This window comes from Coregonus clupeaformis, chromosome 26, assembly GCF_020615455.1.
Source record: "Coregonus clupeaformis isolate EN_2021a chromosome 26, ASM2061545v1, whole genome shotgun sequence".
Lineage (NCBI taxonomy): Eukaryota > Metazoa > Chordata > Actinopteri > Salmoniformes > Salmonidae > Coregonus > Coregonus clupeaformis.
Window position 1 is genome coordinate 40,507,313 of NC_059217.1, and position 23,010 is coordinate 40,530,322.

The 23,010-nt window shown below is 45.4% G+C and overlaps 2 protein-coding genes across 2 annotated transcripts; one reads left to right on the forward strand and one right to left on the reverse strand.

Annotated features, from left to right (window-relative positions):
* The first annotated feature begins 3,140 nt into the window (after positions 1-3,140).
* On the forward strand, positions 3,141-4,467 carry LOC121539844 (gamma-tubulin complex component 6-like). Its single transcript, XM_041848499.1, has 4 exons — positions 3,141-3,278; positions 3,359-3,524; positions 3,908-4,091; positions 4,382-4,467. Exons 3-4 carry the CDS (start codon positions 3,929-3,931, stop codon positions 4,465-4,467), a joined length of 249 nt encoding a protein of 82 aa, XP_041704433.1. The 5' UTR covers positions 3,141-3,278; positions 3,359-3,524; positions 3,908-3,928.
* Positions 4,468-6,755: 2,288 nt separating this feature from the next.
* LOC121540379 (DCC-interacting protein 13-beta) lies at positions 6,756-22,171 on the reverse strand. Its single transcript, XM_041849220.2, has 20 exons — positions 21,844-22,171; positions 20,488-20,586; positions 15,702-15,761; positions 15,221-15,292; positions 14,104-14,191; positions 13,938-13,979; positions 13,780-13,838; positions 13,292-13,438; positions 12,894-13,129; positions 11,843-12,031; positions 11,681-11,723; positions 11,416-11,472; positions 10,222-10,316; positions 9,895-10,050; positions 9,736-9,788; positions 9,459-9,633; positions 9,303-9,339; positions 8,843-8,998; positions 8,660-8,707; positions 6,756-8,561 (listed from the first exon to the last, which is right to left on the reverse strand). Exons 1-20 carry the CDS (start codon positions 21,895-21,897, stop codon positions 8,430-8,432), a joined length of 1,998 nt encoding a protein of 665 aa, XP_041705154.1. The 5' UTR covers positions 21,898-22,171; the 3' UTR covers positions 6,756-8,429.
* Between the last annotated feature and the right edge of the window lie 839 nt (positions 22,172-23,010).

The window sequence follows — 23,010 nt, forward strand, 5'->3', positions numbered from 1 at the left end:
TTTAAGACAAGCCTGATTAGGGTGAACATATAAATAACCTGAGAAGCAATGCATCCTGATCCTCAGGAAGGAGCTGATTACCCAGTACAGCCACCTATCAAAGGAGGTGGAAGGTGGAGGGTTCAGCGAATGAGACTGGACGATTCCCGGGCACAGTTCCTACAGCAAGACCAGTACTCTCTCTCATACACACTGGGGAAAGGGGCTATAAGGATCCTGTTAAAGATGGTGATGATGATGTTGGTGGCTGATGATGATGAGGATACAGTACTATTCTTATCTAAACCCTCAGGCTATTCTGGAGAAGTATCCTCTGGGAGGGCAGAGACCCCCTCTGGAAATAATACAGCTAACTCCAGCTCAGACTACTCAACCATCAGCACAGGTATGTGTGTAGAATCGCATAGCAGTTAACCCAAATACAGACTGTTTAAAACTCATAGAAGTGTAAGCTTGACTGAGTGTGTGTGATTTATGCTCTCTGCCCTTACCTCACTGTTCCCATCCCTGTCTTGGACATAGCCCTGTAAGCATCAGTCAGGGGAGCCAACCCAGGCCTTTCTCCACCACGCCCTCATCTCAGACGATATTGACATCAATGACTTCCTGCCCAAGCCGCCCAACAGCCAGCAGGTGGACCAGCCCTGCAGGAGATTGGGTCCTACCTCCCTGAAGCTCCCGCTCCTCTCAAACCCATAGGCTATGACATCAGTAACTCCTACAGTCCCTTTGAGGAAGTGACGGCCCCGGTCCTGGCCCTGGCTAGACCTCGCTGGAGACCCGCAGTACAGCCTGACGTGGCTCACCCCCACATCCCCCTAGGTCCCCCTAAGTATACTGTAGGAGTGTTGTGTCAGGGAGTGAAGCTCTCCCATCACCTCTACCTGGAAGTACCTACGGTCATTCCTCAGACTCCACAATGGGAGGAGGGTGTGTAGTCTCTAGGGTTGAACCCCTTCATGCTCCTCCACACAGGGTTGAATCTGAGAAGTGTCCAAATTCACTTCCAAGTAGAGGAGTCAGGTGTGTGGTGTCAGGAATGTTAACCCTTCCTTCTCTGATACCAGGAAGTGTGGTGTCAGGAATGGTAAACCTTCCGTCTCCGATACCAGGAAGTGACTATGGACACTCTTCAGATTCAGCCATGGGCAGAGGATGCGTGATATCTGGGATTGAATCCCTTTGAGCTCCTCTTCCCGGCAGCAACTTCGGACAATCCTCAGACTCCACCCTGGGCATGGGCTGTGGTGTCGGGTGTAAATCCTCTACCCTCCCCCATCCTTGGCAGTACCTACGGCCACAGCTCAGACTCTGCCTTGAGAGTGGGCTGTGTGGTGACGGAGACTGGTAATGAATACGACCACAGGACCCTGGAGCAGCAGCGGCTGGCTGAGGGCATCTCGTCCTGGGCAGCGGGCTTGGCTCTGAACAGGGGTCTCCAACCCAGTTCCTGGAGAGCTACCCTCCTGTAGGTTTTCACTCCAACCCCAGTTTTAACTAACCTGGTTCAGCTTATCAAACAGCTAATTATTAGAATCAGGTGTGCTAGATTAGCATTGGAGTGAAAACCTACAGGATGGTAGCTCTCCAGGAACAGGGTTGGCGAGCCCTGACTTGATGATTAGCTGACAAGTTGAATCAGGTGTGCTAGCTCTGGAATAGATTAAATACGTGGAATGGCTGGGGTTTCCTGAGGAGAGATTTGAGAAAGGCTGGTATAGTGCACACATTCATGACAGTCTCAAGTCACTGGGAGGTTCTCGTTTGGGCAAAAGACCATCCTCCGTCCTCTCTCCTCCTGGAAACCGATAAGTGGTTGAGTCAATTCGTTAATAGGCAAATGGAAGTTTCCTCCTCTCCTCGATAGCCATCTTTCATCGAAGATCCTCATGTGTATCCTACTGCAGAAGAGTTTTGAAATCTGCCACACCCCCTTTGAATCAGCTTTTGTTTTGTCAGAGAAAAACATGGATGTTTAAAAACAATATGCTACTTATTGTTTAATCTATAAAACTTATTGCACAACTAACTTACTTAGTTTTTATCACTTTACACATTTATTTTGGGATCCACCCCTGTAAACGTCATTAGCCTAATGACCCGTGAGTGGAGAAGGACCGTCTCATTTCGAGCAATCTCATTTCATCCACATTCACTCTCCTCGCCAACTCTCCTCGATTAACTTTGACATTTTTCAAAAGGAGGTGAGAGATAACGGAGGAGAGGACGCAGGAGGTGAGAGATAACGCAGGAGAGAGGATGCAGGAGGTGAGAGATAACGGAGGAGAGAGAATGCAGGAGGTGAGCAAATCAAAAGGATAAAAGGCCATTGCATCATACGGTATCAGGAATGGACTGCTCTAGTCTAAAGTTGCCCAGGAAATTAACAGTGGTCGTCTATTCATTTTTAAGCTATTTTAGTGAAGTAACCAGAAATGTATTTTACACATATTTTGAAGTAGAATCTCACCATGTGTCTGTCTTTGTGCGCTGTTTCCTCTACAGCGTTGGCGCCAGGGTTTCACCCCCTGCAGCAGGTGATGTGGGTCCCCTGGGGCCTCCCGGTGGACCTGTCGCGTCGCAGGGCCACAGACGCCACGGTGGTGCAGCTCAGTGGGATGGTCTCTCTGTCCCCCCTCATGAAACCCTCTGTCACCACCCCACTCATCACACAGTGAGTCAGAACAAGTCAACATCTCTCTATTTGTGCGCTTAGCACTGACTATTTCGTACTCCTGTTAACCCCACTCCTCTCTCTCTCCCCCTCAGTGTGTCCTTGGTGAACAAGGTGGTGGTGGACTATTTCTTCGTCAAGCTGGGTGTGAGAGGCATTTTAAGGCCGTCAGGCACTTCCTGCTGATGGAGGATGGGTAGTTTGCCCAGTCTCTCAGCGACCTGATCTTTGAGAATGTAAAATGCAGCTGTCATATGCCTTGGTGTGTGTTTTGTCTGTATGTGTATATTTTGTACCTGTGTGCATTTTGCCTGGGTGTGTATTTGCTATGCTTTTTCTGTCAGCCTCTGTTTTGTGTGTGTGTCTGTGTTTTGTCAGTGGTGTTTCCATATCTAACCCACGTGTGTGTTCTTGTCTCGTCAGATGGGCAGTGGTCAGACTCCTGGGGAGCTGTTGACTGCTCTGGTCCTGAGTAAGGATCTCTAGTACAGTCTCCATGGAGACAGTTCCCTGGCCCCTAACTTCACCTTCGCCCTGCGCTTCCTCCCTGAGACCTTCCACCCTCACACCCCCGACACTCAACTGCCTGGAGCTACGCCACAAGGTCAGAGGCCAGAGTGTATGAGGGAGCCTGTGTGTGTGTGTGTGCAGTAGATTGCTTACATCCCTCAAATTGTGATGTAGTCCCTCCTTCTCTCTCTCCCTCCCTTCTGTCTCTCAGGTGGACTGGCCGTTGAACATCATCATCACAGACAGCTGTATGAACAAGTACAACCGTCTCTTTTCCTTCCTGCTGTAGCTAAAACATGGTGTGGAGCCTCCGGGACATCTAGTTCCACCTCGAGGACCGGTAAGAGCTCCATCTCTGAAGTAGAACCCTTGAAATAATGCCTAAAGAAAGAAAGCCCTAAAGAAAGGAAAGAAAGCCCTGAAGAAAGGCATACTGCTGGTCTCAAGCGCTTTAATACAACAAGCACCACACCGCTTGGGAGCAGCATATCTCATGTGCAGGTTTTCTTTATTCTATAGCTCCAGTCATATGCCACCACTCAAAAGTAACCCATTAAATGATGTGTGTGTGGTTGCGTCGCCATCTCCAGGTTAGACACACACTATACATGAATCCTACTCTAAACTTTGAACTCAGCCTGCTCTCAACAGGTTATCTTTAACTCAATATGAAGCCTATATGAACTCGACATTCTGTATCCTTTTCCTCTCTTCCCCTCCCAGGGGTCTGTTGACAGAGAAGGCATGAACCTCATCCACAGCATCTTCAGTCTGATCCTGAAGTTCCGGGCCCAGCTGATAGCACAGCCCTGGGACAACCAGCAAGGGGAGGCAGTGCATCCAAGCTTCATCGCCATGCAGAAGTCATACAACACCTTCAAATACTACTCCCACTTCCTCTTTAAAGGTAAGGACAGGGTTAAAGCCTCACTGACCTCTGGTGACCTTTCTGATGAGAGTAGAGGGGAGTTTCTATCTGGAGGAGATGATGTGTTCAATTCCAAATCAACATCTAGAAGCCCTTATTCCTGAGCACCTCTTGTTGCAGTTGTTAGTTTGTAACTGGGTAGAGTAAAAACAACTTCATGTTTTAGGCCCATTTTCCGTACTTCCGCTCTCTGAAAAGTCTCATGTCAGTAACCCCTTTAACCAGTCAGGCAAATGACAAATATCTCTGTCTCGGTGGTGTCTCCTCAGTGGTGACCAAGCTGGAGAACCGAGGATATCAGCCTCACTGGGAGGACTACCCGCACCACATCAACAACTACTACAAAGACTCCTGAAAGTACGTGTGGAACGCTGTGTGTGTGTGCCTGTGTGTTGTAGATAATCAAACTAGGCCTAGGTGTCTTATTGCCCTTATGTACACTGAACCAAAATATAAACATAACATGACGATATCCTGAGGCCCATTTTTTTTTAGGTATCTGTGACGAACAGATGTATATCTGTATTCCCAGTCATGTGAAATCCTTAGATTAGGGCCTAGTGAATTTATTTAAATTGATGGATTTCCTCATATGAACTGTAACTTAGTAAAATCGTAGAAATTGTTGCATGTTGCGTTTATATTTTTGTTCAGTGTATATACAGTGGGGAAAAAAAGTATTTAGTCAGCCACCAATTGTGCAAGTTCTCCCACTTAAAAAGATGAGAGAGGCCTGTAATTTTCATCATAGGTACACGTCAACTATGACAGACAAATTGAGAAAAAAAATTCCAGAAAATCCCATTGTAGGATTTTTAATGAATTTATTTGCAAATTATGGTGGAAAATAAGTATTTGGTCACCTACAAACAAGCAAGATTTCTGGCTCTCACAGACCTGTTACTTCTTCTTTAAGAGGCTCCTCTGTCCTCCACTCGTTACCTGTATTAATGGCACCTGTTTGAACTTGTTATCAGTATAAAAGACACCTGTCCACAACCTCAAACAGTCACACTCCAAACTCCACAATGGCCAAGACCAAAGAGCTGTCAAAGGACACCAGAAACAAAATTGTAGACCTGCACCAGGCTGGGAAGACTGAATCTGCAATAGGTAAGCAGCTTGGTTTGAAGAAATCAACTGTGGGAGCAATTATTAGGAAATGGAAGACATACAAGACCACTGATAATCTCCCTCGATCTGGGGCTCCACGCAAGATCTCACCCCGTGGGGTCAAAATGATCACAAGAACGGTGAGCAAAAATCCCAGAACCACACGGGGGGACCTAGTGAATGACCTGCAGAGAGCTGGGACCAAAGTAACAAAGCCTACCATCAGTAACACACTACGCCGCCAGGGACTCAAATCCTGCAGTGCGAGACGTGTCCCCCTGCTTAAGCCAGTACATGTCCAGGCCCGTCTGAAGTGCATTTGGATGATCCAGAAGAGGATTGGGAGAATGTCATATGGTCAGATGAAACCAAAATATAACTTTTTTGGTAAAAACTCAACTTGTCATGTTTGGAGGACAAAGAATGCTGAGTTGCATCCAAAGAACACCATACCTACTGTGAAGCATGGGGTTGGAAACATCATGCTTTGGGGCTGTTTTTCTGCAAAGGGACCAGGACGACTGATCCGTGTAAAGGAAAGAATGAATGGGGCCATGTATCGTGAGATTTTGAGTGAAACCCTCCTTCCATCAGCAAGGGCATTGAAGATGAAACGTGGCTGGGTCTTTCAGCATGACAATGATCCCAAACACACCGCCCGGGCAACGAAGGAGTGGCTTCGTAAGAAGCATTTCAAGGTCCTGGAGTGGCCTAGCCAGTCTCCAGATCTCAACCCCATAGAAAATCTTTGGAGGGAGTTGAAAGTCTGTGTTGCCCAGCGACAGCCCCAAAACATCACTGCTCTAGAGGAGATCTGCATGGAGGAATGGGCCAAAATACCAGCAACAGTGTGTGAAAACCTTGTGAAGACTTACAGAAAACGTTTGACCTGTGTCATTGCCAACAAAGGGTATATAACAAAGTATTGAGAAACTTTTGTTATTGACCAAATACTTATTTTCCACCATCATATGCCAATAAATTCATTAAAAATCCTACAATGTGATTTTCTGGAATTTTTTTTCTCATTTTGTCTGTCATAGTTGACGTGTACCTATGATGAAAATTACAGGCCTCTCTCATCTTTTTAAGTGGGAGAACTTGCACAATTGGTGGCTGACTAAATACTTTTTTTCCCCACTGTATGTGTATAGAAACTAATGATACGTTGAATGTTTTATTATGTACATGTGTACAAATCTCTCTCCCTACACCCATTGCAATGTGGTAGTAATGTATGTTTGTGGCTTGATATTTGACAAAAAATATCCAGTATTGTATTTACATTTTTAAATGTACCTCCAACAACTTGTTCGACAGCTTCAATGTGCCTCACCGTGCAGTTGCAGTATGATGTCCCCTGTCCACAATGCTGTACACTATCAAAGGTAGTGATTACAACCTTCCAACTCCCCTACACGCTGATGCCAAATGTAACAACACTCCCCAAAGCTCCGGTGCCCCTCCTCTACTATCCACCACATTTATCAAACCCTGTGTATAAATAAAAACCACTTTTAAGGGAATAAGAAAATGTAACTTATATTTATTAAAGATTGCATGTTAACATTTCCTTTTAGGAAATGGAGTGTAAAGCCTTATGGGAAGTGAACATACTGTCATATACAACCAAAGGTAATTTACAAAAGAGAAATTCCAGGAAAGGAGAGCAATGCACTTGCCACTTTTTGTCCATTTTCCAGATGGCTTGTGTATATTTTCCCTGACAGTGCATTTTACTTAGAAAGTAGAGGGGAGTTACAGCAACATGAAGGGCATACACTAAGGACGATTAAAGAAGATGGATCCTCTCTAGGGGGCGAATCCTAACTTCCATTTAAGTCAAATGTTCCCTTCGTCTCCCATCGACATCAATGCATGACTAAGTAAAAATTAGATTTACGTAGAAATTAGGATTTGCCCCTAAAATGACTCCTTCATGGTTTAGTGAGTAAACAATGCAGGAATGCAAAACCCACTCTGTCTATAGACACAGCCATTTAAACAGAATGTCATGAAAGCCCTTGAGGGAAAAGGAGGGAACTGACCGACTAAGAAAAACTCACCTACACTCAGACAAAACTCTGTAAAAGCTGTTTTCATCATCTCGGCATGCAAGCAAACACCTTGGTCAACACTGAATGACCTCGCGGTCCACGCAAAGTCGAGCTTTGACCTATTACCGTTATTATTCCACAATACAAAAACATCTCACCTTCAGAAACCGCACATACATGACATTTAGTATTGCAGGTTATCAGGGCTAAGAGAATACACACGCAGGAATGCAATGCCTGTGCGAAGGAAAATGCAATGCATGTGTTTCCCCTTTGCCTTTAGTGTTTTGTTTAGATTTGCAGATTCTATGAAGCCAATAGAATCTAGCCCTTAATTCTATCAGATCTGCGCTAGCCGACATCTGCATAGCACATGTTTTGACTGCGTCTGAGGTGGAACTGCGTTACAGCTGTCAAATCCACAAGCGTCTCCTTGCGTTACCTTAGCGCAGACACTGCCATTGGATGCAACAACGCCACACCTGACTTTATATCTGACAAATCCCATGCAGCCGCGTTATGCAGCCGCGTTCCAAGTTATCCAACACGCTATGCGGATGTCGGCCAACGTGGGTTAATGCTCGATCTGATTTAATCGAGGCCTAACACCTTACTTCAGAATGCTGCCGGACAATATCTGACGTTAGTGCATTCTACTACAGAAATCAAGCCTTTGATTAAATAGAAACCTTGGGTGTGCAATATTGTCCTATAGGAATGATAGATAATAATGTCATTAAGTGCTGCTGAAAAGTAAGATGTCATGGCCATCCATCTCAACACAATACTTATACAGCAGCACAGACACAATGGTACCACTAAACTCAAAGTTATGAAATGTAAATGTATTAGTGTTGGAGGTCCCAGTTTAAACTGACAGGGTGGCTGAGGATATTAATTCCACCAGTGAAAAGGAGTGAATTAATGAAATATTAAACCTAAACATTGTCCCTTTGTATAAGTACCTGTACCTTTACCTCACTCTAGTGGTCATAAGATATACACCATATAGACCCAGGGTTTTTTTCTGGTCAAGTGGTGAACAGGTAGTACCAGACTAGAGCCAGGGGAAGGGCTCATGAGAACACCTCAACCCCACATGAGGACGTGCTTGGTGGGGGAACCTCAAACCCTCCACTGGGCCTGGCTAGGCCTCAGACTCCTCCTCATCCGGTGCTCCTCCGTTAGCCGTGTTGCCCGTCTCGCTGTTCAGCAGGAGGAACTTGCCCTCGTTGGTCAGAGGCATGTTCTTCAACAGCTGGGCTAGAGCCTCTGGGTCCTTTACACACACAGACAGACAGACCGACACAGAGATTCAGATGCATATTAGTGGGTTAGATTGAGAATTCATAAATTGAGATTGATTTAAAAACATACCTTCTTTGCCTCTATAATATCCTTCCCCAAGCTTATTGTGTAACATATCTGTGAATAAAGATATGACGCAAATTACATTGTGAAACAGATGAACCCATGGCAAATAAAGGACAAGTAAAGTCACTGACTGAAGGCTTTGTGCCCTAGTGAGCCCAGCACATGAATGTGTGTTAAGATGCCTACCTTCTCCCCCTCTGTGTTGCTCTCGAAGACAAATGCACTAAAGGAGGGCTCTCCCTCCTCGTCCCCCTCGCTCCAGTCTCGCCCCTCCACCACGAAGCCCATCAGCCTGCCGTTCTCCTGGTGGGCCGCAAACTGGGTCACCTCCTGTAGCTGGAACTGTGGGGGAGGAAGAGGAGAGAGAGCAGGACCAATAGGGATTCATTCATTCTGAAACCTTAGTGCTATCACCAGGAGTGAAGCACTAGCGAACAGACAACATTACACTGATAACTACAGTATACGGCTGCGTTTACACAGGCAGCCCAATTCTGATATTTTTTCCAGTAATTGTTCTTTTGACCAATCACATAATTTTTCAGAGCTGATCTGATTGGTCAAAAGACCAGTTAGTGGAAGAAATACAGAATTGGGCTGCCTGTGTAAACGCAGCCTACTAAGGTTACATTTTTCAGGCCCTTACACTGATTCTTGTGACTTGTGTCTGGGGGTCAATCAACCTGTGGTAAAGATAACAAAAGAGAGAACACAATAAATCAACATAGCTAGCAGAAGCACAGTGGCAAGGTTAAACTCTCTAAGCACTATCATGGGTCTGCCGTTTGACCTGTTATTGTACCTGAGACTACTGCTGGTGACCATGAGATGGGACTCTGTGGTTTTGAAGATGTTGTGGATGGCTCTGGCCGCCAGCACCTGTCTCATGGCCTCATAGATCACCTCCTGGGATTGTCCCGAACGCACTGCCATGGAGCCCAGGAACCGCACCGCAAACACCTGCTGCAGCAGGGAGTCTACACAGACACGCACACACATCAGGAGACAGAGAGGATCAGGGGATATGTAGTGCATAAAGAGTACAGTACCAATGAAAACTGGATTGGAGACACTCCTACCGTCGCTTTCAGGGGAGCAGTCATCGTCTGTTTCTCCGAAAGGGTTTGTACGCCTGTCAGGGAAGAAACACACACAATTAAACCCAGTTGAGCTATTATTGTACAAATCAGAGTACAATAAATGGTTCTGACACACCAGCCCTGTGGTGTCGATCTTACCTCCCTCCGGTCCTGTTCTGGTCCTGGAACTCCGATGCAGGCAGCATGATGTCAAACTGGATGGGTGTCCCGGGAACTATCAGGTCCTCTGGCTCAGGAGCACTGGAGGTCTTCTGGGACGCACCGCTAGAGGACTGCATCCCACCTGGCTTAGCCCTGCAAAGAGAGGGAGGGAAATGAAGAGAGAGGAAGGGAAAAAATAAATTTAAAATGATGAGTGCGAGTGTACTCGCGAGAATTCCTGAAATAACATGCAGATATTCTTTATTTTCCTCTTGGGGAAATCCAGGAAAATCAAGATGTTTCCTCCACATGATTGAGGCTAACCTGTCTGGGTTGGGCGAGCCCTCTCCTCTCTTCTCAAAGCTGGTGATGGGAGTGACCGCCTGAATGGCTGTCTGGTTCAGTCTGATGGCCACTGCCTAAAGAGGGGAACAGGGTGCAGTTTCTGTCATTACACTGTAATAATGATAAAAGTCCTAACGTTATGCTCTGTGACTAACACATGGTGCCACAAGAGAGCGTAGTTTGGCTAATTCTATTGGGAACATTATTTAGTTTGAGGCAGGTATAGAAGACCTCTGGGATCAAACCAACCTTCTTCACCGTCATCAATAGAGTAATATAAGTCTTACATAATACATGACAGGCTATGTACACCATATAGGCCTATGAAAAGTATCAATTGGAAGCAGTACTTGACCTTACACTAACCCATCAGTTGTTTGCATCTTGCCAGAGTTGCTTCCTGGTTTGTTTGGAATAAACAAATTACCCACGGGCACTAGGGAGCCATGAGGTCAGAGACGAAGTAACAGAACAGACGATGCATTTGTTTATGTATTCAATTTATGGCAAAGCATACTTCTGAACATGCAGAACCTGCTGGTGCACGCACACATATGCACCCACAAGCATGCATACACACACAGTATACAGTAGATAGAGCCTTTTAGTCTGCAGCAACAGGACATTTGAATTATTATGTGGATTATAATGAATGGACATTTTTGTAGGGGTTGATACATTTTTCTTTAGTGCAAATCAAGTCGGAAATTTCAAAGTGAAAATTACAGACTTTAGAAACGTTTAAAAACTAAAATACACTACAAGTTTGCATTTCCTGCTGTGCAGTAAAATACACAGTAACAAAAGAGTGATCAAATTAAGATCTGTAAAACACCATATCCCAGTTTAGACATATCCCATGGGAGCACAATCATCTCTAAAACAATCAGGAAATGTGCTAAAAACAGACCAGACAGGAGCATAATCAGCCCCCTGCAAAGTCTCTAGGGCTAGACTGGACTCCGGAAACATCCTGTCCTGTATCAGTCAATCACAGTGCCCTGCTGCTACTCAGATAGAATGGGCTTGGTGTAAAAAAAGAATGTGTCTTCGCCTTATCACACACAACATAATATTGATTTATTAATTGTGACTTCTTTCAAGTGCTATGAAATACTACTGATTTACTACTTATTTCACTTGATTTGATTAGAGAGAGTATATATACTGTACCTCAGGGTTGTCAGTCAGGTAGATCTGTCGGGAAATATTGTTCAAAGTGCAAATCCACTTGAGATGAGAAACAAAGGAAAGTATTAAACTCATAGCCATTGCTCAACAAACATCAGAGATTTCAAATAGCTCCTCTAACGCAGCTTGTGACAGGCAGGCAAGAATAACTTTCAGGAATGAAATTGTAAAAATGGATTTTAACACATGGATGAAAGAAACCTATGAAACAAACAGGTACAACATATTTGACTGATATGATACATACTTCCTCATATTCCCTTTTGCTCTCTGCTTGTAAAATCATTGACCTGCAACAAAATTAAAACACAACACTTTTTGTAGGGTCATAACAAGTCTTCCTCACAAATCTGTGTGTGACCAGTGAAGGTCTTGGTGAGGAGGAAGTGTGAATATTTAGCGTACATACGTTTTACCGTTGGGGGAGGTGATCTGAAAACAGTAGCGTCTGTCCTCGCACTCTACGGCCATGACAGAGCTGTTATCCAGGTCCAGCACCATACCCCCTGCCACTGCCCCTCGCGGCTGGCACATGAGGTTCCCTCCCTGGGTGAAGAAGTAAAGCCGGTCCCAGGCTGTGGTGACTAGGCCCGTCTTACTGCAGAAAAGGCTTGTATTCATTACTGCACACCATAGAAAAACATAGGAAAAACTTTTGCAACCTAAAACGAAAACAATCGTTCAGGTAGTCCTGAAGGCCCGTTTGCTTCCGTTTAGTTCCTAGTGAACACAACCCAGTTCACAGGGTTGGAGCAGCTGCCGTCTCCATGACTCAGCTAATAGAACTAAACATCTCAATCGGAAATCTAAAAGCACTCAGAAAGTGCTAAGAGCTCAAATCCAAAAACTTTTTGTATGACTCAGATTTGTCCATTAAAAAAGGGGAGAACAAATTATATTTCGGCATAGCTGCGTTTGACAAGCATTTGAGACAGATGTGTCATTAAATAAAATGGCATTCTGCAGAACCTTTTATTTTGTGCTGCAGACATTTGTCAAAGATTGACGATGTATATGAGGAAAAGACTGTATTTGACAGTTCTGACACTTTACTAAATCACAACGTTAGTTCTGCAATTCTACCTCAAGACAAGTTTCTCTTCTTATATTTAACTATAACCGTAGCTGACAGCCCACCTTGCCAGGGCTGACATACAAATTGTCTTCACTGAAGTACAAAAAGTTTAACTTTGAGACAAATTGTAATTGTAGTTTGACGCATTCATTCAAGTTTCCTTTGATACGGAATAAAAACAAGAACTGCAGACAATGCTGTCACATTCGTTCACAATTTAACACATCCAGCTATAGCCTGAAAACATCAAACAAGGAGAAGACATCGAACACTGACACACCAAATTTAATAAAAGAGCATTGAATGAAGGACTGAGTTGAATTAAATCACCCTTGAATGCAAGATATTGAAAGACTGAATTTAACCTAATCAAACAGAGCCTTACTTCCTGATGTTGAGGTAGCCTGCCTTCTGTATGAGCGTGCGGTTGACAGGGGCGGGGTCGCGGTCAGGCATGTAGACCGTGTCCTCCATGGAGAGAAGCTCTCTCTGGGTCATACGCATGGCCTCAGCCTCCGAGTCCAACTGAGCCTGGATATTTTGTGTCATGCTGGACACTGAGGCCAGGAAGCTGTCCATTTTCTTTGAAACTAGATCTATGCCTTTCTTATAGAAGTTGATCTGAGAGAGACACAAAGAGAAAATACATTCATTGCTTCTCCAGTTCTGACTTGCTGTAGGACCACAGCAATATGTGGTGTCCTGGTTTATTGCAGTAGGAGTAAAGAGTGTGTTGATATTGGGTTAACGACTTGCAATGGGGGTTTGGGTGTGTGTTGGTACCTGGGCCTGTGTGTAACCTAGCATGGGCTCCAGCATGGCCACTCTCTTGCGGTACTGCAGGGCGTTGAGGGCACAGTAATACTGCATGGAGGCCTGGTGCTGCTTCCTCCTGGAGTAGGCCACCTCCCCCACCAACTCTGCTTTCACCTGCACCATAACACAGTAGTTAATCACACACACACAAAGTACCTTGCTCAAGGGCACATCAACAGATTTTTCGCCTAGTCCAGTCAGGGATTCGAACCAGCGACCTTTCGGTTACTGGCCCAAAACTCTTAACCGCTTGGCTACCTGCCGCCCGCAAATACCCAGCTAATCAGAGGGAGAGCTAAGTACAGCAAAATGATCTCTAAACTAACGTATGTCATGACCTCTCAACTATTATGAGGCAATTTAATCTATTGTACCAGTTTAACAGGTACTACCAGTGCATTGTTCTACTGTTAGAGGTTTGGCTAGTAGACATCTCATACAGTACCCATCACTACCTTCTCATTCTCCTTCTTCTTGGGCAGTCTGCTGTACTTGACCATGGCAGCCTCGTGCTCTGTGAGGGGGAAGGAGTGGACATGAGTCTGATGATCAGCTACTGTGTTATAACAACTCCAAAACAAAATCATATCAAATTTGAGAAACCCATACATACCATCAGAAGCGATGCCAAATATTTCTCTCAATGTGCTTATCTCTGAGAAGTCAAATAGAGATTCAGTGTGTCAAAAACCATGACAAATCACAAAACCAGAATCAATCACATGCAAATTGTATTCAAAATGAGTGCAACAGGCTGATGAGCAGGTGTTTGTGTCTACCTGTAAGGTCCTTCTCTCTGAACTGGATCATGGGAAAGATCATCCTGTCAGCCATCTGAGTGGCCAGCTCTGAGTGTAGTGTGTTCAGCTTGGGAGGAGAGACAATTAAATTATCCAGAGGCACCCTTGGCTTTTCCGTAATCTCTGAAAACAGCAGGGGGTTGATTGATTGTGGTTCAAAAGTGAGTTGAAAAGCAGTTAATTAAAATGACTGATCATCACACAGCCAAATCACTATTGTGCAATTGAGAACCAGTCAAAACACATTTTCTTGGTCTGAAGATGAATTTCATCCTGTAATTTGTTACCAATATAAAGCATATACCCTATGTGGCTGTGCTTGACTTGGACTGGTTAATTTCGTTATCAAGTCATATCTAAAGAAGCCAAATTCAGATAAGTGCTAAACCATCTATCAAGTAAACACACAGTGGTATCCAACACCTACAGTAATGTGAACCTAAGGTCAGAGCAGGATTAGGTGTAATCTGCAGGGAGATGGATGCATTCTCTAGGCCTGTGTAGTTAGTCCAGAAGGGCAAACAATGACCGCTCTAATGCCTCTCCAGCACAGGCTAGCCAGCCAGGCCCATGGACCCCTTGTGGCTCAGTCCATCTGTAATTTTTTACATTTTAGCAGACACTTTTATCCAGAGCGATTGACAGGAGCGATTAGGGTTAAGTGCCTTGCGCAAGGGCACATCGGCAGATTTTTCACCTAGTCGGCTCGGGGATTCGACCTTTCAGTTACTGGCCCAACGCTCTTAACCACTAGACTACGCCTCCACCTCCAGGAAAGCCAGAGTGATTGTCTACCTGGCTGTACCGCCACTGGTCTCCCTCATTCTGGCAGCCTGGGCCCCATAGCCTCTACAGAGAGCTGGTGGATGCTCTAATGTTGAAATGTGTCAGTTGTAATGACAAGGGAAAGCCTTGTATATTTTTTCCACCTCCATATATTCCATGACTGTTGCACTTTCACACACTGTCGTTGACACTCACTCACTCACTCTTCTCAGACCAGAAACTCCTATATGCACACCAACACTCCCTGTGTAAACAGCATGCTCACAAACCCAGTAACACAAACACACAGGCACAGATGCACTAGCCTCACCTCCCCCACAGTTTTTGCAAATTGCTGCAGTGTGCTGATCACCTCCTCGTCACCTTTACCAAGGGCAAAATTCTGAAGAAAAAAACATGACTTAAAAATGCCATAAAACACTGAATCTAGCACATTCCAAATAAACGTTGAGACTATGATGTTAGAAATACTAAATTCTCATCAAATTGCTGGCATGCTGCTCTCTCCTGTCAAGGACCAATATGCTAACAAATCCAATGGTAGAATGCTGAGTCTTATTTAGTTATTAGATCCCCATTGGCTGTTGCTATAGCAGCAGCTACTCTACCTGGGGTCCACACAAAACTAAAAAAATGACATAATACAGAACATTAATAGACAAGAACAGCTCAAGGACAGAACTTCATAAATGTAGTCTTATGCTTTCTGAAATAATGCTAGGTAACAGGCGTATCGCAATACACTGCAGTTAAGTACATGAGTGTTGTTCAATATTCTCAATGAGACTTACTTGCTTCTCATATTCCAGTAGCTGTCTGGACAGCTGTTCTGTAGCCAATCCCATCTCACTCTGAAGAACACAGGAAGGGATGTTATTAGCAGTTTATCCTCTGGATGACCTGTCTTACAGGAAACTACATCTCAGAAACTGCACACATCATGAAAACTAAGCCATTGTATCCTCACATAAAGAATCAATGACTCTTCAAATTGGATTGGACTAGGCTTTGGTGGTATACCGTATATACCTTATACATGGGTATTCGGAAATAGACATGGGATGGTTTTTCAATACTGTCAATACCGTACAAACTATTTCTTTGAAGTTTTTCAATACATTTTAATATTTGTAGCTATTTCTTAAGTAAATACCTGCAGTCAACTTGTGCAATGCATTAGGAGATAAAGCGGATTGCATTCATATTTCACCTGTCACATTATTTTACATTATGAAGCTTACTTTTTCCCCCAGCACAGTTGAGCCAGTCACACGTTTGTTTGTAAATAGCACAACAGGAGAAAGCGGGAGCAGGTGAGTCCAGCTGTGTATTGACAGGGGTCGTGTTTTATATTGGAAGTCAACAGTGGTTTTTTGCTTCAATAGAGTGATCAGGGACGTGCAACTATAGTTTTCCTTCACAGAAAATACATTGGTGCAACACATTTGGCAGAAAAATCATTTTAAATCAATGCTATTTGGCTGGCAGCCACACAAGTAAATGAGCGTACAATGAAAAAGCAAGGTATTTTTTGCAAACATGCAAACAATGCATGGCCATCATATTTCTAATGTTCAGGCCTATCATATAAATAATGTAGCCAGCTACATTTCCTAATATTTTGCCTAAAGTTAATCTTGCATTTTACCTGAGAAAAATTGGCTGGCTACACCAAGAAAAGTACTGGAGAAAATAAGCTACACATCAGTTGAAGCTCTGTCTGTTGATAGAATGCCCGTTGGTGAATTCTCATAAGAGTTTAGAAGTGCAACTGAAGCACAATGTCACACCCTGGCCTTAGTTATCTTTGTTTTCATTAATATTTTAGTTAGGTCAGGGTGTGACATGGTGAAGTATGTGTTTTGGTTTGTCTAGGGGTTTGTAGGTTTAATGGGGTAATGTCTTGTCTAGGTGTTTGTATGTTGATGGCTGCCTAGATTGGTTCTCAATTGGAGACAGCTGTGGTTTATTGTCTCTAATTGGGAGCCATATTTAAGGCAGCCATGGGCATCATGTGTTTGTGGGTAATTGTCTATGTTGAACGTTTGTTGCTTGTCTGTGCACTTACGTTATTTAGCTTCACGGTCGTTTGTTGTTTTGTTAGTTTTGGATAGTGTTCGGTTTCGTGTTTTTCTCTCTTCCAAAATAAAGAGATGTATTTTGCACACGCTGCGCCTTGGTCCAATATCTCACAAGAAGAAGATCGTGACAGAATTACCCACCAATCTAGGACCAAGCTGCGTGTCAAGCGGCAACAGGACCCACCTACACAGGATTCATGGACATGGGAGGAGATACTGGATGGAAAGGGTCCTTGGGCACAACCGGGAGAGTATCGCCTCCCTCGTGAAGAGCTGGAGGCAGCTAAAGCCGAGAGGAGGCGATATGAGGAGGCAGCACGGAGGCAAGGCTGGAAGCCCGTGAGTACTACCCAAAAATTTATTGGGGGGGGCCTTAAGGGGAGTGTGGCGAAGTCAGGTAGGAGACCTGCGCCTACTCCCTGTACTTACCGTGGAGACCGAGAGTACGGGCAGACACCGTGTTACGCAGTAGAGCGCATGGTGTCTCCTGTACGCGTGCATAGCCCGGTTCGGTACATTCCAGCTCCACGTATCGGCCGGGCTAGATTGAGCGTTGAGCCGGATGTCATGAAGCCGGCCCAACGCATCTGGCCACCAGTGCGTCTCCTCTGGCCGGCTTACATGGCACCAGCCTTACGCATGGTGTCCCCGGTTCGCCTACATAGCCCGGTGCGGGTTATTCCACCTTCCCGTACTGGTCGGGCGACGGGGAGCATACAACCAGGTAAGGTTGGGCAGGCTCAGTGCTCAAGGGAGCCAGTAAGCCTGCACGGTCCGGTATTTCCGGCGCCACCTCCCCGCTCCAGCCCAGTACCACCAGTGCCTACACCACGCACCAAGCCTCCTGTGTGTCCCCAGAGTCCTGTGCGTCCTGTTGCTGCTCCCCGCACTAGCCCTGAGATGCGTGTCCTCAGCCCGGGACCACCAGTTCCGGCACCACGCACTAGGCCTTATGTGCGTCCCCAGGGTCCAGCATGCCCTGTTCCTTCTCATCGCACTAGCCCTGAGATGCGTGTCCTCAGCCCGGTACCTCCAGTTCCGGCACCACGCACCAGGCCTATAGTGCGTCTCGGCCGGCCAGAGTCTGCCGTCTGCCCAACGGCGCCTGAACTGCCCGTCTGCCCAACGCCGTCTGAACTGTCCGTCTGCCAAGCGCTGCATGAACTGCCCGTCTGTACTGAGCCTGCTAAGCCGCCCGTCTGCCATGAGCCTTCAGAGCCGTCCGCCAGACCGGAGCCGCTAAAGCCTTCCGCCAGACAGGAGCCGCTAGAGCCTTCCGCCAGACAGGAGCAGCCGAAGCCTTCCGCCAGACAGGAGCAGCCAGAGCCTTCCGCCAGACAGGATCAGCCAGAGCCTTCCGCCAGACAGGAGCAGCCAGAGCCTTCCGCCAGCCATGAGCAGCCAGATCCGTCAGCCAGCCATGAGCAGCCAGATCCGTCAGCCAGCCATGAGCAGCCAGATCCGTCAGCCAGCCATGAGCAGCCAGATCCGTCAGCCAGCCATGAGCAGCCAGATCCGTCAGCCAGCCATGAGCAGCCAGATCCGTCAGCCAGCCACGAGCAGCCAGATCCGTCAGCCAGCCGTGAGCAGCCAGATCCGTCAGCCAGCCGCGAGCAGCCAGATCCGTCAGCCAGCCATGAGCAGCCAGATCCGTCAGCCAGCCATGAGCCGTCCAGCCAGGATCCGCCAGAGCCAGCCAGCCAGGATCCGCCATTCAGTCCGGTGCTGCCCCTTAGCCCGGTGCTGCCCCTTATCCCGGTGCTGCCCCTTATCCTGGTGCTGCCCCTTAGTCCGGTGCTGCCCCTTAGTCCGGTGCTGCCTCTTAGTCCGGTGCTGCCCCTTAATCCAGTGGGGTTAAGTTGGAGGGTGGTCATTTGGAGGAGGCTACGAAAGCGGGTAGTGACTATGGTGGGGTGGGGACCACGGCCAGTGCCAGAGCCGCCACCGTGGACAGACGCCCACCCAGACCCTCCCCTAGACTTTATGCTGGTGCGCCCGGAGTTCGCACCTTAAGAGGGGGTTATGTCACACCCTGGCCTTAGTTATCTTTGTTTTCATTAATATTTTAGTTAGGTCAGGGTGTGACATGGTGAAGTATGTGTTTTGGTTTGTCTAGGGGTTTGTAGGTTTAATGGGGTAATGTCTTGTCTAGGTGTTTGTATGTTGATGGCTGCCTAGATTGGTTCTCAATTGGAGACAGCTGTGGTTTATTGTCTCTAATTGGGAGCCATATTTAAGGCAGCCATGGGCATCATGTGTTTGTGGGTAATTGTCTATGTTGAACGTTTGTTGCTTGTCTGTGCACTTACGTTATTTAGCTTCACGGTCGTTTGTTGTTTTGTTAGTTTTGGATAGTGTTCGGTTTCGTGTTTTTCTCTCTTCCAAAATAAAGAGATGTATTTTGCACACGCTGCGCCTTGGTCCAATATCTCACAAGAAGAAGATCGTGACACACAAAAGTCTGATGTCAAGCATAAATTACAATAAGAAGCATTTTAGATATGCGTTGACAAAATGCAGGAAGATATTTGTTATGTGTTTTATATTTATTTCCTGCGTGAAAAACTGAATTTGTCACATCTAGCTCCCCCTCTCCGGCGCTTGACGTCGCCAGTTTACTAATCACTGGCTCTGACAACCATCATTACGTGCATCTGCGCCTCATCATGAGACTCACCTGGACTCCATCACTTCACTGATTACTTCCCCTATATCTGTCACTCCCTTAGGTTCATTCCCCAGGCAGTGTTGATTATGTGTTTCATGTCCAGACGCTACTCCTGTTTTGTATCGTTCATTGTTTTATTAAACTTACCACCAGCACCTGCTTCTCGACTCCCAGCGTCATCGTTACAGAATTATGCGTTAACAAAACCCCTAATTTAACTTGCTATCTAAGTAAGTGGCTGAATTAATAAGGTGACGGGGCATCATATTGTGTTAGCTTTCTGCCGTGTTTGAGAAGTCAAAGCCCTTTTGGATGAGTTATTTGTACAGCTGCCACTGCTATCTTGAATTCCTTGCGTTTTTTTCTCCTCTCCGTTCTCAGCCTGTCTGCTCCTCCCCCCTCTTCTCTGAGCAGAGCAGGCAGGCCTGTTGCCCTAGCGACTTCAGACTCCACACAGACACAGCCTGTACACATGCTGCTCCAGAGCCAGTACTGCATGAGTCACAACTTTGTTCATTTGCACAATATCTCTCGTTCACATTCACTTGAAAATGTACAAACTCACCAAAAATGAAAATGTGTTTAATTTTCGTTTGTGCTCGTTAGCATATTTAGCTAGCAGCCTCCATGGAAATTCTTTATTACTTGTGCTAATTTTGTTAGCATTCTGGTAATAGATGCCCAATGCGTCCCCTTGTGTACTAAGCCGGTAATACTGTAAATCCCAGGGTGAGAGAAGGATGGTATGACAATTTGAAAATCTGGATACCGCCCAACTCTAGATTGGACACAGGCTTTTGTATGTGTGTGCATGCGTGTGTGTGTTACCTGGGCTCCATACACCCTCTGCATGGACTGAAGCAGCTGGTTGGTGTAGTCTGTGAGCGTCCCTGCATCTTCCTCAAACACACTGAGCAAGGAGCGAGTCTGTAGAGAAGAGGACACACTGAAACCTATGACAAGTGACAGACAGACAGACAGACAGACAGAGACTGGCAATGTGGCAATGGAATAAACAGGCAAGCAGAAGGGAGGCAGCCAGCCAGACAGCCAGCCAGACAATAGACCGATTGAAAAACGCTGACATAGGCCAAATTAGGGATAAGCTTTTAAGACCTTTAGCCTGTTTGTTCACCTGTAATTCAACTGTAATTGTCTGGAGACAGGCGTGGTGTGGTAAACTGTCATGGGTAAGGCAAAGAAGCACACACCTTTATTGTGTGTATAGATTTATATCTACACCATTTGTAGGCCTAGCCCCTTTATTCATAAATATGCTCATTTGAAACGTGACTTTCTAGTCCCTGACTCACTCAAATTGATTCCTTGATTTGAATAGGATGAACTATTCTGCAATACGCAGAGCAAGACATAAGCCGCAGGCATATGTTGAATTTAAACTCACATGACCCAGTCGTAAACTACACACATATTTAAGAAGACAAAATAATTTAAGCGCATGTAATATGCTCGATTTTTCTGACACAGCCTATTATAACATAAGAGCCAGTGAAGCCTAGCGTACAGAAATGTATCCTAAATGTGTTGTATCTGCAAGTGGAAAATATCAAGAAGACTCTTTACCTAACTGTTATTAAGTAGTATTACACTACGTGCAATTAAGATGTTATTAACTGTTAAGATGTTAAAACTACAACAGCCCGTAAAATAGGCCCAGGCCCCAACTCGGGGTCTTTTCAAAAACGACATATTTGAACACTTCCGTCAAACAAATCATCCATGTCATTCGCAAAACATAATGGTCTACACTACAAAAGACTGTGACAATAAACAACGACTCGTTGTTCTGATGCACACTGTTTTATCAACAGCCAACTACAGACCGGGCGATGCGCAACTCATCACGTCACTACTCATACTAGACAGGGAAAGCCCTTCTCGAATCTCGAGCATTATGCAAATTGTAGGCGACATTTGTTTCTGATAACAATTAGCTACGACTTGTGACACATTGTATCAACTTTGCATCGCATACATAGCCAATTCGCGGGTGTGCAACTGCGGAATAGTCTACATTTCCATAACAATAAGGCAATTCAAAGCTGTCATCGTCGAGTTGAGTAAATAGCCTACAACAGTGGAGCTGGTTTAGCCAATTTGACATCTCCTACAAGACCTTTCCTCTCAATAACGGCACATAACATGAACATAGTATCGACTCACCTGAGGACTGTCCTGCAAAGCCTCTTCTAAAAGCAGTGTATGGACGGCCGGCATCTTGTTCACAGCGAAGAGAACGGACTTGAATTATTTAGCGCGTGGACTCTCTTTCCCAGAGAGCTTTGTCTGTGGATGTGGATGACACGTATCATTTGCAGGCGGTCCCTGAACAGCCAGTCTTAGAGCAACCAGTGAGCAATCGTGCAAGCATCCTGTCCTGAACACTGACACAATTTAGAATCAGGCCACCCGCAATCCAAGTTACAAGAATAGTCTTGTTCTGAAAACGCCCTGTCTTTGAATGTTGAACTCCTGTTGTATTAGCTGTTCTAGGCTTTCTCTGTAGCCTGTAGGCTCACTGTCAATGGGCTGAGAAACAAGACAACAGTGTCCCCCTCTGGATGCATGGATAATTAAATGTACTGTAGTCTATAATTATTAGTGCCAAATACCAAATACAATCATAAATAGTCCCTGAATATTACCTAGTTTTGAGGGTTATTTAGTTTGAAGGGATTGTTAGGGTACTCAGTTTTACGCAATTATAGCCTAACATTTCCATTGAACTCTGTTCAGTTGCGTACGAAATGTACCACAAAAACCACAAATAACATTGAGTCACTCGATAACACGTTGAGATGGAAAGAGATCTTGGCTCTTGAAATTGCAAAACCTGTAAGGCATCTAGCTCTGTAATCATACTTGTAGGCTACTCATAATCTTTGACAAAGGTGAGGTTTGAGATTGAATGTACTGCATTTATCTCAAGCTGTTACCATAATAGGTTTGTCCTCACTCACAGTCAATGCATGTTCAGCTTAATTCTGTCTAATGATCTCATGACTGCAGCTCCTGTGTGTGTGTGTGTGTGAGTGTGTGTGTGCACCCAGAGTTAATGAAAGTTCTAACCCCTCAGGGTTTGGAGAGGACAGAGAAACATCTGTTTTTATTAAGGAATTGGACTACATAGCTCCAGCTGATGCTAAGCATGGACTGCAGACATTACAAAACACTGTATCATCAACACCTGAAACGTCATGTGACCAGAAAAATATAACATTGTTGCTGCGGGCTTGGTTAGGGAAACCATGAGAACGATTATCTTAAGGGTAATGAGTAGCCTACACAGGTTATTTTGGTTTACTAGGCCTACAAACTACTGCCAATGCA

Excerpts from the sequence above, each read along its gene's own strand:
- LOC121539844 (XM_041848499.1), top strand. The coding sequence starts at position 3,929 with ATGAACCTCATCCACAGCATCTTCAGTCTGATCCTGAAGTTCCGGGCC. Across the intron at positions 4,092-4,381 it reads CTCCCACTTCCTCTTTAAAG|TGGTGACCAAGCTGGAGAAC; the intron begins GTAAGGACAGGG and ends GTGTCTCCTCAG.
- LOC121540379 (XM_041849220.2), bottom strand. The coding sequence starts at position 21,897 with ATGCCGGCCGTCCATACACTGCTTTTAGAAGAGGCTTTGCAGGACAGT. Across the intron at positions 13,980-14,103 it reads CAGAGAGAAGGACCTTACAG|AGATAAGCACATTGAGAGAA; the intron begins GTAGACACAAAC and ends TTGACTTCTCAG. Across the intron at positions 9,634-9,735 it reads CTGCTCCCCTGAAAGCGACG|ACTCCCTGCTGCAGCAGGTG; the intron begins GTAGGAGTGTCT and ends GTGTCTGTGTAG.